This window comes from Parus major, chromosome 3 (assembly GCF_001522545.3).
Source record: "Parus major isolate Abel chromosome 3, Parus_major1.1, whole genome shotgun sequence".
Taxonomy (NCBI): Eukaryota; Metazoa; Chordata; class Aves; order Passeriformes; family Paridae; genus Parus; species Parus major.
Genome location: NC_031770.1, coordinates 92614161 through 92630472, shown reverse-complemented (window position 1 = coordinate 92630472; position 16312 = coordinate 92614161). Strand labels below are relative to the sequence as shown.

General features: G+C 37.8%; 1 protein-coding gene across 3 annotated transcripts in view; it reads left to right on the top strand.

The window, feature by feature from the left end:
- Nucleotides 1–9448, top strand: part of ARHGEF10 (Rho guanine nucleotide exchange factor 10) — a 99352-nt gene extending 89904 nt beyond the window's left edge. For all 3 annotated transcript variants that reach the window (XM_015622221.1, XM_015622223.1, XM_015622220.1), the window contains 2 exons: nucleotides 3514–3636; nucleotides 5580–9448. In XM_015622221.1, coding sequence (XP_015477707.1) covers nucleotides 3514–3636; nucleotides 5580–6094 — 638 coding nt within the window. In that variant the 3' untranslated portion in view covers nucleotides 6095–9448. The remainder of the gene's footprint in view (nucleotides 1–3513; nucleotides 3637–5579) is intronic.
- The last annotated feature ends 6864 nt before the right edge of the window (nucleotides 9449–16312 follow it).

Sequence of the window (16312 nt, the reverse complement as noted above, 5' to 3'; positions counted from 1 at the left end):
GCAAGTTTATGCTTAAATGTTTTTGATGCATAGCTGAAGGATCAACAAAGGCAGTTTTGCACCAGCCTTTGTCACAGCTCACACCAAAAAAATCATACTGTACATGAACAGACCACTTGTTTTTTCATAGTCACAGTCAGTATTTTATTAAAGGACATCCTTAAACATGTTTTTGCTCTCAGCTCTAAAAGAATTTGCCCTTTTATAGAGACTACGGTAATTACTGTGACCTTGATACTTCATTGCTCATATGGATGATGACAGGTTACCTGTTTAACAAAGAGATGATTTCTGCTGAAATTGATGTATTCTGTTTATATCCATATATCCTCTAATGACATGTGTGTTTCCTGGAAACAGATGGTAAAAGCAAAGAAAATAAAGTGTCATTTCCTCTCTAATGGAAAACCAACCCTACTATGAGGCTTTACAGCTTGCTTTTTTCCCACCCTGCCAGGTGCCAGACCATGAAATGCAGTTGCTTTATGATCACTGCTGGAAAATGATAAAAAGATGAGAAAACTTTAGGTTATCCCAGCAGTTTTGTACAGTGGGCTGTTTTTCTACATTGTAAGAGCAGCATGGCCATGTGAGAGGATATGCAGCAATGTCCTTGCACCTACTTGTGGTTGAATTCAGATCTGTGAGGATTTATCCAGCTCTGATGGTTGTTGTAATGGAAACCTGAGAAGGGTGAACACAGAGCAGACAATATGCTTAATTATTTGCTTTGGTTCTTGTAAAGTCAAGATCTTGGTTAGATTATTTTACAGGTTTTAATAGTTTTTTTTTTTTCCTCATTGGAACAGTGTGAGCTAAAAGCTGCTATTTAAAGATGAGTATTTTATTGGCTTTGGAATATATGTTTAACATTTTCCCTTCTCAACTTGTTCATTTGTCTGCTTATTGCATAATACATTCTGGATAATTGGATTGACTATTTTTCTCTGAATTTGAAATATATCAAAACAAAAAGTCAGAAAATAACAAAGTATGATTTCAAACCTTGGCTAGCAGATAAATTAATATTTTAAGTTAGTATTTTTTAATCTATATATATGTTTTTAGTTGTTTTATGTTATTTCAAAGTATCTTCTCAGATACAGATGTTTTGTGCTTTTCCAAGATTTCACAGCAAGCAATTTTTGTTTTGACCTCACTGTAGCTGTTTCATGCTTTAGGTTGCACTCAGTTTTTAAGATTCTTAGTTGCTGGGTGATAATTTGGTTTTTTACTTATGGAAACAGTAAAGCATACTTGCCAGGTAAAAATTACTGCCTAAAAGTTGCTTCAGGTTTGGAGCAGGAAATCCTTAATACAATGTTATCTTTTAAATGCTTCAAAAGCATTAAAGATCCATTGTTTAAAAATGGGAGCATCTTGCTTCTGCAGGGGACTGAGAGGCAACTGTGCATTTGGAACTTTTGATAACCTTAAAAGTTAAAAAATTGTACTCAAGTATTTCTGTAGTTTATAAAACAAGCTCTAAGTTGAGCTCACCTTAGCTTGCACTTGCTGTGGCACAAATGGTGGGAGAGGACTCACAAGCCATATATAATTTGAGCAAGCCTGGGCTCTAAATCATAGAATTCAAATACTGATTTTTGAAAATTCCGGACACAGAGGTGTTTGGGCATTACTGTTGGGACTTCTTTTGTGCTGAAGGAGTGCCTTTGTGTGCTTTGTTTTGGAAACTAAATTAATCCCATTAATATCACAAAAAAGCCAAAACAAAACAAAGAAAAACCTAACAACAAACCCATTGAAAAGGCAAACTTCAAAAGATTTGTGATTTGTGTACAACATAGACCATCCTTGCTTATTTAGCTGAGGAGGGATGATGCACCCTACCACCATAAACACCTGCAGATCATGAAACTCAATGCAGGAGTCTCTGAAGGTCTGCACAACTAGATGGAGCCTTTTAAACTTACTTGTCCTTGTTATACCTGACCAGGATAACCTAATCATTGTGCCTTTAGGGTGTTTCAGGATGTGCTTTTAGATAGACAAACCTTGGATTCCAGATCTGGTTTTATATGAGCTTCTTAAAACACACCACTGCTGGGTTAATATTTTGGTTTTATAAAGTTCTGTGAGGAAAGACTTGAACTGTGGTCTGCCTTCTGTTTTCCAGTCAAGTGCTTTGAGTGACTGTCAAGCTGCTCCTTCCCTGCTTCCCCATTGAGCCTGCAGTTCATATATTCTTGGATGTAAATTAGCTCAGCTTCAAGGGACAAGAAAGAAAATGCATTCATTTGTGAAACACCATAATTAAGATCCGTCTCCAAAGTGCTGAACATGAGGGTTCATTCAAGTTAAATCAAACATGGAATTAAGGTTTTCTACCTGCTAATGAAGTGATTCACAGCTAGAGAGCTGTGATGAAGATGGAATGACTGCTCTCTTACATGTAGAGTTAATAATAAATCTGAGAATGTGTATGTTTTGAACCTGAAACTCTTCAAGCTTTGAGCAGAGTTTAAATGCTCCTTCCCATAAACTTGGGCAAAAGTTTGGGCAGATCATAATTTCTTCTGAAACTTGTCAAGGCCATTTTGAAAATCCATCTAAACTGAATGAAACATATTTTAGTCAACATTACATGCAAAAATTGCTTTGTTTTCATTGGAAAAATAGCAATTTTGTAAATAGTGTTGTAGAAAACTATAAAATCATAGAGTAATTTTGATTGGAACTTAATCTGGAGGTGGTCTTGTTCATCCTTCATGAAGAAAGGCTGATTAGACTGTTTGTTCAAGGTCTTGTCCAGTCAAATTTTTAATACTTTGGGATGGGATGGAGATTGCATAACCTCTCTGAGCAACCCACTGCAGTTTTGACCACTTTTATTGTGATGCAGTTTTTCCCTGTGTAGAATACAATTTTCTCATGCTCTAAATTTGAGCATGCTGTGTCTTATTGTATCACTGTGCACATGTGGATAGAGTCTGCCTGTCTTCTGTGCATCCTTCCATCAGGTATGTGCAGACAGCACTTCCTTTGGTATCTCCAGTCTCCTGATCATCTTGGTTGCTTTCCACTAGACTTCTTCCAATAAGCCAATGCCATACTTGTATGTGAGGACCCAAAGTTAGACAGGTGGACTCAGCAGTTCTGATAGAGTTTCACAGATTAAAAATTAGGGAAAAAAGCAACTGTGAGCAGGCTTGAGTCTTTAGTGTGTTACTGAGTATTGTGAAATGCCTTTCAGTTTTATTTTTTGGAATATACAAACATAGCCTACTCATAAAAGCATGTTTGTAGAGACAGTCTGTGTCTACCTTTAGATGCTGTGGTTCAGAGATTTGGGGCAGAATGTTTCAGATGTTCAATAATATTTAAATTTTCATGTATGTAAACTGTAATTCCATAATCCAGCAAAATATTTGCCTTTGCAATGAGCACTTTGTGGAATTGAGATGCTACAGGTGATTGTGTTTGCCTGAAGTTGCTTTGATCAAAGCAAAGGTCATCACTGTTCAGTAATGGAGCACTTGCTAAACTCCACAGGGCAGCAGCGTGTCTCTGTGACCAGCCTCCTGGTGTGCCATGGGTTATTGCTGGTTGGAACAAACCTGGGCATAATCGTAGCGTTACCAGTGCCGCGCTTGCAGGGGATTCCCAAAGTAACTGGTGAGTGAAATTTCTCAAACAGATCAAGTACTGAAGATATCCCTTCTCTTTTGCTAGTAACTTAAGTGAACCTGCCAAATTAAATGTATTGTTTAGATAAAAGAGCTGTGTGATGAAATTATACTTGTTCTTTCCAAGCTTTACAATATTATCCAGATACTTGTCTTGTCTTGTCCCAGTTGTTTGAGAGGGGACAACTGTTTTTCTTTAAGAGATAATTTAAGAGGCATTAATCCTGTCAGAATACAGCCAAATATATGGGAATGAAAAGAGAATGCAGACAGTCTTTTACCAGATTTAGGGAAAATAGATGCATTAGGTTTAGAGACACAGATACTGAAAAATGAGCATGTTGTCTAACTGGTTATTGAATAAATTGGTTGTGTTCGTTTTTCCCCCAAACTGGAGACTTGGAAGATCAATGAAAGTATATAATTCATTATTTTAACAGTGATTGAGGTTTTTTGCAATCTGGAGAGATGTATTTATGAGTTACTTTCATATTATCCCATTTGAAATACAAACATACAAATGCTGCTGCATCACTATACAAATGTTTAAGCTACTAGCAGAAGCAAGGTCATAAAATGTGTTTAATAGGGGTTTTTCCCCAGTGTTTTGGATTCAGAATTCTGCTCAAGCTTCTGTGTTGCAGAGGGAAGCTGGCATATTTTATGAGGCAAGCCGTTTGCAGCTTCCTCCAGGGGGAAAAAAAAAAGATTATGTAACTTCACAAAATGAAAATTAAATCCTCTGTGTTCAGCAAAATACGCAGCAATAATCTGGTATGACACAGGATAAAGGCTTTGTAAAAATCTGGAACCTATCTTAGGTGAAAATAAATGCAATTACAAGAATATGCATAGCTGCAGAATCAAAAAATCTCTCATTCTTCCATTTTCTGTTTCTATTATTTTGGTTTATGTCATATATTCTTGCATTTGTCTGGGATTAAGATTTGTCAGATTTCTCAGATCTAGCAACATTACATTTAGAGATGTGTTTTTATAGTCTTTGAGACACGTATTTTGAATTTTAAAATCGTAGCTTGTCCCCATTAAGTTTCCAATAGTGATAATTCACCTTTATATGATTACACTTCTGTAAAAACAGAATGTGTTTTCTCGTAACATGAAATGCATTTGGGAGTTAGGGATGGATGTAGTGATTTGTAAGGTGTGTGGGCTTTTCCCCTTGCTAGCTGAGCTCTTTTTCATATTGTAGCTTACTTAGTAGAATGCAATTTTTTTTCTCCCTTTTTTTGCTCTAAAAGGCACATCTATTGATACTGTTATAGCTTCTCAATTTGACCATGTGCAATTTGTTTTTCATACATTCTGATGATTAGCACTGTGTAAATCTTCCTTGTACCACCAATATCCCACTGATTAAATACTTTAAAAAAGAAAAAAGAAAAAAATATTTTTCAGTCAATTCCTTATGAATCTGTAATGGTAACTAGACAACCAGAAAGATGAGTTTTAGTTCCTGTTGTACAGTGTGGATGGGTCTGTTGCAATGAAACAGATATTCTTATGCTGTTCTGGAGAGGTACAGAGGTAGAACAGGATTGATTTGGGCTACACAAAATATGTGGGGATTACTGGAGAAAACTCAGTGTTACGTTTGCGTTGATGCCAGCTAAAACATCAGCAGTATTTATGTGCTCATGCTGTAGTGAGAACAGAGCACAAAAATGCTTCAGGTAAAGTTCATATGCCCTATTTCATCTGATTTATTAATCCTAAAACACTTACGGTAGAACATTATTTATGTACTGATTTTTTTCTGTAAATAGTGTCCACACAAGGCGAAAGACTGGATGTATATAATAGGGCTTTAAGTGTTATGCTATTCTGAGCAAATTTCATGAACTAATTATGGTAGAACACTGTGGTCTGAAAAATAATGTTCTTTAATTGTGTCTTTTCTTTTGGCTCCAGGAAGAGGAATGGTGTCATACCATGCACACAATAGTCCAGTCAAGTTCCTTGTAACAGCTACATCTATAAACAAGAAGAACAGAAACAAATTGAGGAACAGCCTCCTTCCTGGCTCAGAACCTAAGGATGATGACCAAAAGAACATTCTGCACAGTGAAAGACCAGGCTCTTCCCTTAGTAACACCCAGGACACTGCAGTTTGGCTGGGGGATTCAGTCGGGTCCATTGCACAAAGAAGTGACTTGTCATCATCTTCTGGATCCCTTACTTTGTCTCATGGATCAAGCTCCCTAGAACACAGACCAGAGGACAGTAACATTTATGAGCTTTTGAAGGATCAGAATATCTCATTTAAAAGTAAAAGACAAAAATCTAGGAAAATGAAAGCAAGTTCAGTTTTAGTAATTTCTGGTGGCCAAGGACACAGAAGAGTGAACAAGAAAACCAAGCAGCAGCGACAAGATGAACTAGTGTCTTCAGTGATGGTCTGGCAAATCCCGCTATTAAATATCTAACCTGAACTAAATAAGATCCAAGATTGTTTTTGCTGTTAAAAAAATGTGTGATATCCTTTTGTGGCTAATGCCAGCTTGGGACCCAAGCAGATAGACTTTATACACCTGGGAGCAATTTCAGTAGGCTTGGATCACAGGATTAAGGGTGCATGACAGTCCTCACATACTTAGAACATTCTGCAGTGTTGAGTATTGGAAAATGTTTAGCTATTGGTGCTGTCTTTGATACTTAGGAAAAAAAAAAGGAATTGTTAGGGACTTTTAAATGGTTTTAGAATCTCTTACCTTATTTATACTCACATTTATAAATATCTTTATTATGTTAATTAAATTCTGTAGCACTTAGGAAGGCAAGGAAGACATGCCTTGTCTCAGCTGGTTTCTGCTTACATAAATCAGTTGTTCCTACTTTTTCCAAAGTGACATATTGCATGGATCAGTAGATTTTAACAAATTAGCAAATATTTTTAAATAATATGTAGTCTAATGTGAGCTAATATTAATTTGGAAAGAATTATAATAGTTTAAAACTTCATTCCACAAACCAGAGTTTGGCTGGAACAAAACTGTCTAAATTAATTAATCAGTATTTGTTTGTTTCAACATAGAACATAGATTTTCTTAAATACTAATTTCTAATGCTCAGTATTATTAGAAATGTTGCCATACAAAAAGCACATTAATTTTCTTAGTAGGTGCAATGTGTATGTGACTTGGTTTTGTTATACAGAAAGTTACAAGGATGCAGTGGCTTCAGGCAGATAGAAAATACAGATGCAGGACAGCTGTGCATTATAGAGCTGCTAACATCTCTATACATCTCATATATAACATCTTCCCTTTGCAACTCAATATCAAAGCTAAACAGGGATTGTAACATTTCTAAGGAGGCATGCACATCTGGTAAATTAATAAAGTTATTAATTGGGAAGAAATATACTAATATAGGAATATCTATAGGAAGTGCAGGTAATCACTGTAAGTCCTACATTAGCTGAGTTGTGCTCTGTCCCCAGGCAAGCATCTATCAAGTAATGTCACGGTGCAACACCAGAGATAATGGTCATACCTGAGTGATGAGCACTTCTTTTCACCCAGTTTCAGCAAACCACAGTCCTGTAAATGGATACTGGAAAAGTGGGGTGCAAGCTTCAGTCCCTCAGATGGGCAAGCTGTCGCTTTGGTACTGTTAAAAAGATTAATTCTAAGTAGGGACTTAATCAATGTTTTATTTGTGAATTGATGTCTTTCCAAAGGAAACTTTTAATTTGGGTTTTGAACTGAAATTGCCTGTTGCACTAATCTCTGCACGTGTGAAATACAAGACTTCAGTTCATAAAGACATTGCCAGAAATGGTGATGAGGTACCATCTGTCAAAATCCGTTTAATGCAGATAACTGGTTGAATAGTCACTGGAAGCATTATTTTCCCTCATCAGTAGACTGAAATACAGAGAAAAGATAATTAAGTTTCAGTTTTGTTAAGACCTCTAATAGTATCCATTAGTTCAGTAAAATGCCATTTAAGTATATCTGAAGTAGAATGTTTGTCACATATATGCATTGACTAGAACCAAATAAAACCTGGCTACTTTGGTACCATTATTATCCAACTAAGAGGGTGACTTACCCTGAAATTGTTTCTGCTACTTCTAATTGATTCCACTATGTTTTGTTTTAATCTGTCTAGTTTAAATCACTATCAACCATAATGGCAGTTTCCCAGCATGTGCCATTTCAAGGCAAATGGTACTAGAGACTGAGGTATTTTGTTGGATATAGCAGTAGGGCTGGGGTTTGTAAAATGTTGCTGAAATTTATTTTCTTAATTTTGCAGATGATTTGTGTATGTCTAAAATTTTCAGTCTTGTCTACTTTAAAAAGCAAGCCTCTATCAAGAAGACCCCAAAATCAGTGTGTAGGCTGACTGAGAAGTTTGACAGAACACTGGACTAACATCAGGTCTTCCCTGATGCCTGATGCCAGTGAGTGGGACAGAGGGAATGCTGATGAAGGCAGTCTTTGCCTGCTAAGTGGCACCAAAATAGGAATTTCAAAAAGCCTCTGATTTCAGAGGCTTTGCCCACATTCTCCATTGAGCCGTTAATAGCATGGATTTCAATGAGTCACAAAGGATACTTGTTACAGATGGGATTGTAGGCTTAGGATCTTCATTACTGTTTTATGTTCTTCTTCCATGTCTTTTGCTGTGTGTCTTGCAACTTCAGTTGAGTATTGTCAGTGTTGGCATAGGCTTAGTGTTGTTCTGGTAGAGAAAAAAAGAAATAAAGAAAAAAGCAGAGTGCCTCTAAGCCAAGCAGCTGGCAATATTTTCCCAATTTTCTTCTTCTCCCTGACCTACTACCTAGGTTCCCCCTGGCTTGAGAAATCAAGGCCAGTTTCATTTTCTACACTCTTCCATAGCTATGGCCCTAGGAGCTGCTCTTTGCCCACTGTGTGGAACTACTACATTGTGCAGTTTAATGTATGTATACTGAAAAACAAATTAAAAGATTTTTCTGTGTATAAAGCATCTATAATCTAGTATACCTTGGCTACACTGCAGCAAAAAGACCACAGGTTTTATTTCACATGCTCCTTGGGCATGGTATTCCATGTCCCTGCATTCAGGACTGGAGAATCACATCTACTCCCTGATGGATCTTGATCACTAGGAGCAGTAAGTAGCGTCCACCACACACTCAACTGGAAGTCAATGCATGGTGTTATTACAGGATCCTCTAGCAGTAATTTTTAAGAGTTATAAAGAGACATTTATTCTGTCAGCTGAAATGTAATTTTCTTCAGTTCTATCAAAAGAACAGTAAAAACACAGTAAAAATCTGCTCTTCTGAAAGACACTGACTTCTGTAAGAAATGAATGGGTCCCTCATTCTTTTCCCGTTTTGAAAATACCTATCTATTTATCTAAGCTGTAAAGCAAAAGAGAAGCTGTATGTCTGTCTTTAAAAAGACACATTGTCATGAACTAGATTTTAGTAACTAACTGAGCACAAGGTGCAATGTTTCTTTTTGACTGCAACTTACTGGAATTACGTTACTATGAAAAGAGGCAGGAACCAAAGTTTCTCTTACAGCTGGCAAATAGTTCTATAGCTGTTACAGACTGTGCTGCTCAGAGGCTGGATTTTGCTTTCTGATACTGCTTTTCTAGACTAATAGAAGTTATGAAAATAGGAAAAAAGGGGAGCAAATGTAACCACTACACTATATTCTATATATGTTTTCTAACACATAGTAGTGTCTTTTGTAACATGAGCCATAAAACTTGTGTATTTATGTTCAAAGTATAAATTGAGAAAAATGTCAAATAAAAAATATGATAAAACTTAACTTCAGAAGAACATCTTGGGTTGTCATTTTAACTAGAAGGCTAGAATTTGGGTCATGAGTTAATAAATAATATATATATTAATACACTCATGCAAGAGAAAATAGGATATGTGGTTAGGATGACAAAGATGAATTTTTGGTTTATATTTCTACAAATTAAACATCACCAAATGCAGTTTCTGAAAAATATGCAGTCATTTATTATAAGGTTTGATTACTGTATCAATGGACCCAAATAGTGTCTAAGCAGTAGACTTTCTAGTATGCTGTGTGGAGTAAGCATCAGCACTTTGGCAGCATGCATGCTGCATAAAAATGAGAAGCATTAATTTTGAAAATGAGTATTGCAGAGCAAAGGCTTTAAGAGAGGAAATTAATTTTCAGTTGCTAACAGGCAATTCTTTCTAATTAATCTGCCCTAATGGATACATACATAATCCCATGATTGTGTTTAAATACAGAGACTTGTATTAATCAGACTCAGCAATAGTATTTTCGAGTGTACCTGTGCTAGTATAAACAAGAGGAGTTACTAAGAATTCTTTGGTTGCTAGGAAAGCCTGCCTTTTTGCTCCTGGCTGTATACCACATCTCTTTAATACATGGTTCTGAAAAACATCAAATCCTATGAGTGCAGGATACCTGTGCACACACAGAACATAGATTCTGTCCCAAGGAGAATTTATAGTTCATTATTTATGGTGACAATCTGAGGGCTAAAATTGCTTACTGCCTCTTTGAGAGAGCCCTGAATATTGAGAAGGGTTTCCTGAACTGTTCAGTACTTAAATTTCACTGTTCCTCTCTCTTCTATCCTATTTAATTTTCTAGCTGCATATAGACAATTTTTTTTTTTTTTTTGTAAAATGCATTTACAGGTGAGAAATATCAGTCATTTGAAAGGTGCAGCTGTAATGGAGGGTTCTGCATGAGTTAGTCTGTATTGCAATGAGTGACACCATGGAGCTGATAACAGTATTTTTAGATTGCTTTACATAGCTTCATAGTAATAATACTTCACATAATAATAGTCCTGTTAAGAAGGCAGATTAGTATCTGTAGCTAGGAAGAAAATAAGTTGAAAAGCATTTGCCTGACTTGAAGCTATATGATGAGTCTGTAAAAGCACACAGATTAAAGCCATTGCTGCTCTCTAAGCCCATGATTAGTCCTTTAAACAATCTCCTTGCAGGTGTCCTGTACATGTGGTGGTGGAAAATGTCTCTGTAACTAAACTGGCCAGGACTAGGGTGACAACTGGAGCACTGAGCTGTGATCACAGGTAGTGGTTGGCTGGCTGGGGTTGGGCCTGGCCTGGGCTGCTCCCGTCAGACAGCACTGGCAAGGTCACGTACATGCTGTATTTTAGGGACTGATTAACTACGTGGATGTAAATTGTGTGGTGCCATTTGCACAACAGGCTTTCTGCCTCTAGTTTCTTGATACTGATGCAGCCTTGCATGTATCCATACAACCTTCTAACCATGGGATGGTCGCCTAACAGTCTGCAACTTGGGACCTGTCAGGAGATAGAAAAACCTAACAGCATAGACTTGACATGTACCATACAGGTACCAAGCCGGTATGAAGAGTGCCACTGTTAATCTGGGATGGTTCATCAGCTGCTTGCACCATGCCACAGCTCAAAATTCTGGTCTACTTCCTATACCTTTTAAGATCTAGGGGCCTTATAGCTGTATGCAGAATCTATGTCCTGTTTCCTCACAAATGCAGCATGCACACTGCCAGATCTATCTGTTGTTCAATTTGAGAAATCTAGCTCGATATTTTTCAGAATTAGTTGCTTCTGCCTTGTAATTGTGTTTATTTGATTTATAGCATTTTCTTTAAAGATGTGCCCAGCTACCAAACTGCCAGAAACACTTTTTGCCTCCTAAAACAAAGAGTCAACAAAGCAACACTGAAATAGCTTCAGATGAAAGGACCTGAAAATTTCCTAGCAAATGAAGATTTACTGTGTGATTCCATTTGAAATGCAACAATGCTGATATATGACCAAAAGCACTTCAAGTGCTTTGGCCAAGCTCCATAAACCACACTTTAAAGCAGTTAGTCTTTCACAGCATGACCTTCAAGGGTGTTCAAAGGGATTTTTTTCCTCCAGAAAAACAGGCCTTGACAGCAGAACTGCAATTTCTACTGTTGTACATATTGTCATACTCCAATGATAACCACAGTTATCATTAGTGTGTGTCCTAACCTACAAGATGAGCCAGAACACCTAGGATTAAAATTATACACCTTGGGGGAGATGAAATAATTGTAAGAATTTACTGGAAATACAATTTTATTTTGACATCAAAAGGTTCAGCTGAGCCTCCAGCAGAGCTTTCTCAAATCACTGAAGCACCTGATTTCTGCTAAAACCTATGTATCTTAAATCCCCAAATGCAGATAACAAGTATGGTTTTATGTTCAAAAAACTTAGCTAAAGATGTTTCATTTTTCCTTTCTCTTATTCCACATTGGAGAGAAACTCTGTAGATTTCACCTTGAGCATCAGGATCACCTTCAATGTGGGTACAAAAACTGCATTCACACACGCCTTCCAAATCAAATTGTTTAAATTGTTTCCTGCAGGCTTTTCTGGTTTGCTCTATCTGTGTGCATTTCAAGTTGCAGAACATGACTGCCAGACTGCACTAACAAAATGCTTTTTAGTGCTCCCTTTCTAAGATTTTTTTTTTTCTGTAGAGTTGGGTAGCACAGACTGCATATATTAATGAGGAGGATTACCCCCAAGATTTGTAAGAGCAACAACTCTTCTGCAGTGTCACTCAGAGCAGCCTGTGATGCTTTTAATCCTGATCACAAGCAACTGACACCATCAGTTAACTTAAGCTGCATCTGCAGTGCTCAACTGCAGAGCACTTCAGAGGTTACAGACACACTGTAAGGCCATATCAGGTGGGATCCATGTGCCAGTCCTCTCCTTGCCTTTCAGGGGATCAAAGCTGCCTATAGTCTACAGCAATACATGATAATATTCTGTATGGCATGTGGGGAGAAATGTACATATAATGAGGTGTTTTGCTCACAGGCCATGGTCACAGACACACGTAGATGAGACAGGCAATAGGAACAATCTGTCGCTGATTATGGCTGGGAAGAAATTATTGGATAAATTCAGCAATGTAAAGAGCTAGGATAGGCTTTCTTTTTTTCCCAAATTCTTTTGGATTTTATTTTTAGCAAATTAGGGGATGTGCACATTTTCTCAATTGCTCATCTAAGTAAATGCTGTGTATTCCCCATCTTTTAACCTTATCGGATGCTTTCAACCTCATTAAAAGCTGTTGCACCTATTCAGAACACTCTTTTGGGTGGCAGATGTCTGAGGTAATAAGGTCTTTTTTTTTATGCTGGTTGTTTTTTCTTAAATTAAAACAAATATTGATTTGTCTCTGGTGCACAGAAGTATGCAAGCCAACACTGAAGAAATCTTTACTATTTGTTCTTCATTACAACTATAAGGCTCTATCTGCTACAAGCTGATAACCCTGATGGTGCAAACAGCACTTTTCTTTAAATTCTACTATCTGGACATATTACAGGGATGTGTGAAAAATAATACAGGCAGATCAGCCTGGCCCTGCATCACATGTATACAACATATCATGTATACACCATGTATAGGTTTTGTATTCCAAATACAAAAAAAGGATTTTAGGCATCTTTGCTCAGCAGAAATACAATAACTATTTTATCTGTTCCAGCAATAGCATCAAACCAATCCTTGAGGCTGTTGTGTTACAATGCCAAGAAGTATTTCACACAGGAGTGTTCAGCTGTTAAACACAGGATGAGCAAAAGAAGTCAGGTTTTATTTTCTCTGTTCTGATTTGGTTTTACATGTTGGCTTCTAGCCATGAAGCAGATCTCTGGGCACTGTAGGGAACATAGACATCAGCTACTACCACTATGTATCTGATACTCCAGTGATCTATTCAAAGAAGGAATACCAGCAAGTTTCAACAATTATCTATTCCAGAATTTTCATGCTGCAACATTTATTTTTTCAATACATCCTTGTGCCAATCTAAATCACAAAGAAAGCCCCCAACAAAACAACCAGTCCAGAAAACTAAAAACAGCCTACCGACAGCTTTGCATGTGTGAAGACACTGTGACAAGTTTGTGCAGACATACCAGTACTGCCTAGTGTGCTGGACATGTGCCCACAATGTAATGGGCTCAGTGAGAAAAGGCTGCAAAGCCCACCTAATTAGCTAGGTAAAAAGATGAACATGGACCCATATGCAGCGGCATGCTGCCATGGGTGCACTGTCTGCAGGACTGTTTGCTTACAGAAGCTAGCCTGCATATATTGTGACATACACTGAGCCTACTATGTAGGAAGGCTTAAAGCTTCTTGATGCATAGGATGTAGAGTGAATATTTCATCTGCATAAAGTAATTATTTGCTTAATTTATTCCTAACCTCCTTAAATGAGAAGTTCTGCCAAGAATCAACCACTTGAGACTGGGACGATTAATTTTTGATGTGACCTACTGGCTAATTTTGGCTGAGGAACTGTGCGTTTTTTCCAACTACCATGATAGTCCAATCCTGCAAGAGAAGCCTTCAAGCTGGGAACAGCAGCAATGCACCTGCTGGTGCAGCCAGTGGGAGAAAGAAAATAAATATATTACCTTGCCCTAGAAGAGCATGGCCCTGATAAGCTCTGAACAGATGTACTCTGAATCAAGATGCTGTTTGGTGACCCTATCATGAGAAAGGCATTCAGCACTATTGCCTATTGCTGCACTGGAGACATCACAGTATTATGTCTTCTAGAAGGAAGACTTTGTTTTGCCTGATGTGGATTAAACAGAAAGGTGTGTTAGAAGAAAAAACCTTCCCACTACTATTTCTTCATTTGGATTTTTTATTTTTAACCAGAGAAACACTTGATAAAATTATTTTGTTCCAAACTGTGTTTCCTTTTTATTACTGAGCACAACTGTTCAGTAATATGAGTATTACAGAGCATGGGCTGCATGTCCAGAAGGAAGTCTGCTGTATGTGACTAGGCAGGGGGCACTTGAGGTTTCTGGGACAGAGCACAGCAAATGCTTCCCTTCCTGCCTCTACTCAGCACTCTAATGTTGCTGCCCCAGGCTAACTGCCCCTTGCAGAACACAGGATCTCAGCAATGCTCATGCCTAGTAGCAGTATTACAATAATCTATCAGACCCCTTGAATATTTGTTGCATCAGCTGTGCTACAAAATGCATATCAGGCACCAAATTATGTATCATGTAAACTGTGTGATACCCGATTTCTTTAGGACAAGGCCTTTTCTACACCGGGACAATGATTCATCTCATGTAATTCAGGTATTTAAAAACTGTCTACAGCTGCACCAGTCTGACTTTACAGCTAATGGAGAAAAATGAGAAATACCAAAAGATGATTCACCTCATCCTAAGATAAGATGTCAAAGATAGGTGAGAAAAAATGCCCTTCAGACATAGTTATTCCTGTATATTAATTATAAATGGAGCTTCGGGAACTCAGGGTAAGTAGGGAAATCAAGGAAATAAAACATGATTTCCACAATGGGTGTCCCAGTTTTTTCATCATGTCCAGTTCTACGAGAAACTGTGAGGCTAACTGATGAGCAGCTTTATTCTCCATGGCAAGTATCCTGGCCTATGATCCACAGAGCAGCAGTATTTTGCAGAAGTTATGCTACAAGGTCAGCAACTCCCTTATATTTGTTTTCACTAATGGGTTTATTGACAAAGGGACATGGGGAACTACAAAGAAACTTGATGGGAAGAAAGTAGACTGAGTTACTAAGTTATGGAATTGCTGCCCAAAGCTGAACTTTCATACAGCAGAATTGAGGGCATTCTACATGATCTGCTTTCTGGCAATGTTCAGTGAGGGCAGAGGATGAAGTCTGCAACAGCCAAGTGCTACCTGACTTCTCAGGCTAAGATCTCCATGGGGATTGGATTTTGTATAGGTCTTGTGCTGGCTCCAGCCACAGGGGCAAACATGGCCCATAAAAACACAATATGCTACTTTCTACACACCACTGCTTTTCAAATTGTCTACACAAACTATAACTCAGACACTTCTATGTGCATTCATACTGGAATGTGGCAATTAAACCTGAAGGGAAGCTAAGAAAACCCAGTGGTGGTTAAAATTGTCATGTATTCAGAAAGCATGAGTCAGAATGATCTCATATGATCTCAGATATTATACTGCTGCCACGGTCACATAACTCTCATCAGTATGAAGAGAAGTCAGGCACCTTAAGGAGAGACAATACTCCACAGAGAAATAGAACAGAGATTTTAAAAGTGAAAATAATTTCCCACAGCTGTATCAGTTGTCTAATTTTAGTGTCATCTTGAATAATATAGTATTTAAAGTAACATGAAACAGCAAGAATATTAATTCCTGATGTCAGAGAGAGGAGTTATTTCTGGCAGGTTTTAATAGATCTCCTGTATCACATGGAAATTTCTGCCAGCGAGCCAGGAATAAAACCATGTAACAAAATTTTCATTCTAACCTTGTAATGGACCCAAATCAGGGGACAGTGACAAATCTGCAGTTATGCTAAAGCCACATGTTGTGGTTACTGTCTCTTCTAAGACCTTGGTGACACTTAAGGATTGTTGCTTATCTATTCCATAGCACCCAGAAAAGGGCTGCCTCTCTCAGTCAAGATGGAACTCGACCTCTGCTTGAGCACCAGTCTTCTGGTGAAGGGCTGCTCTGAAGTCAGTGCACAACGCGACTGGAGCCAAGGCTTTCAAGTGGTTACAGTTACCCAGCACTGCATGCAAGCACTTCAGTTTATTAAGTGCTAAGTCAACACA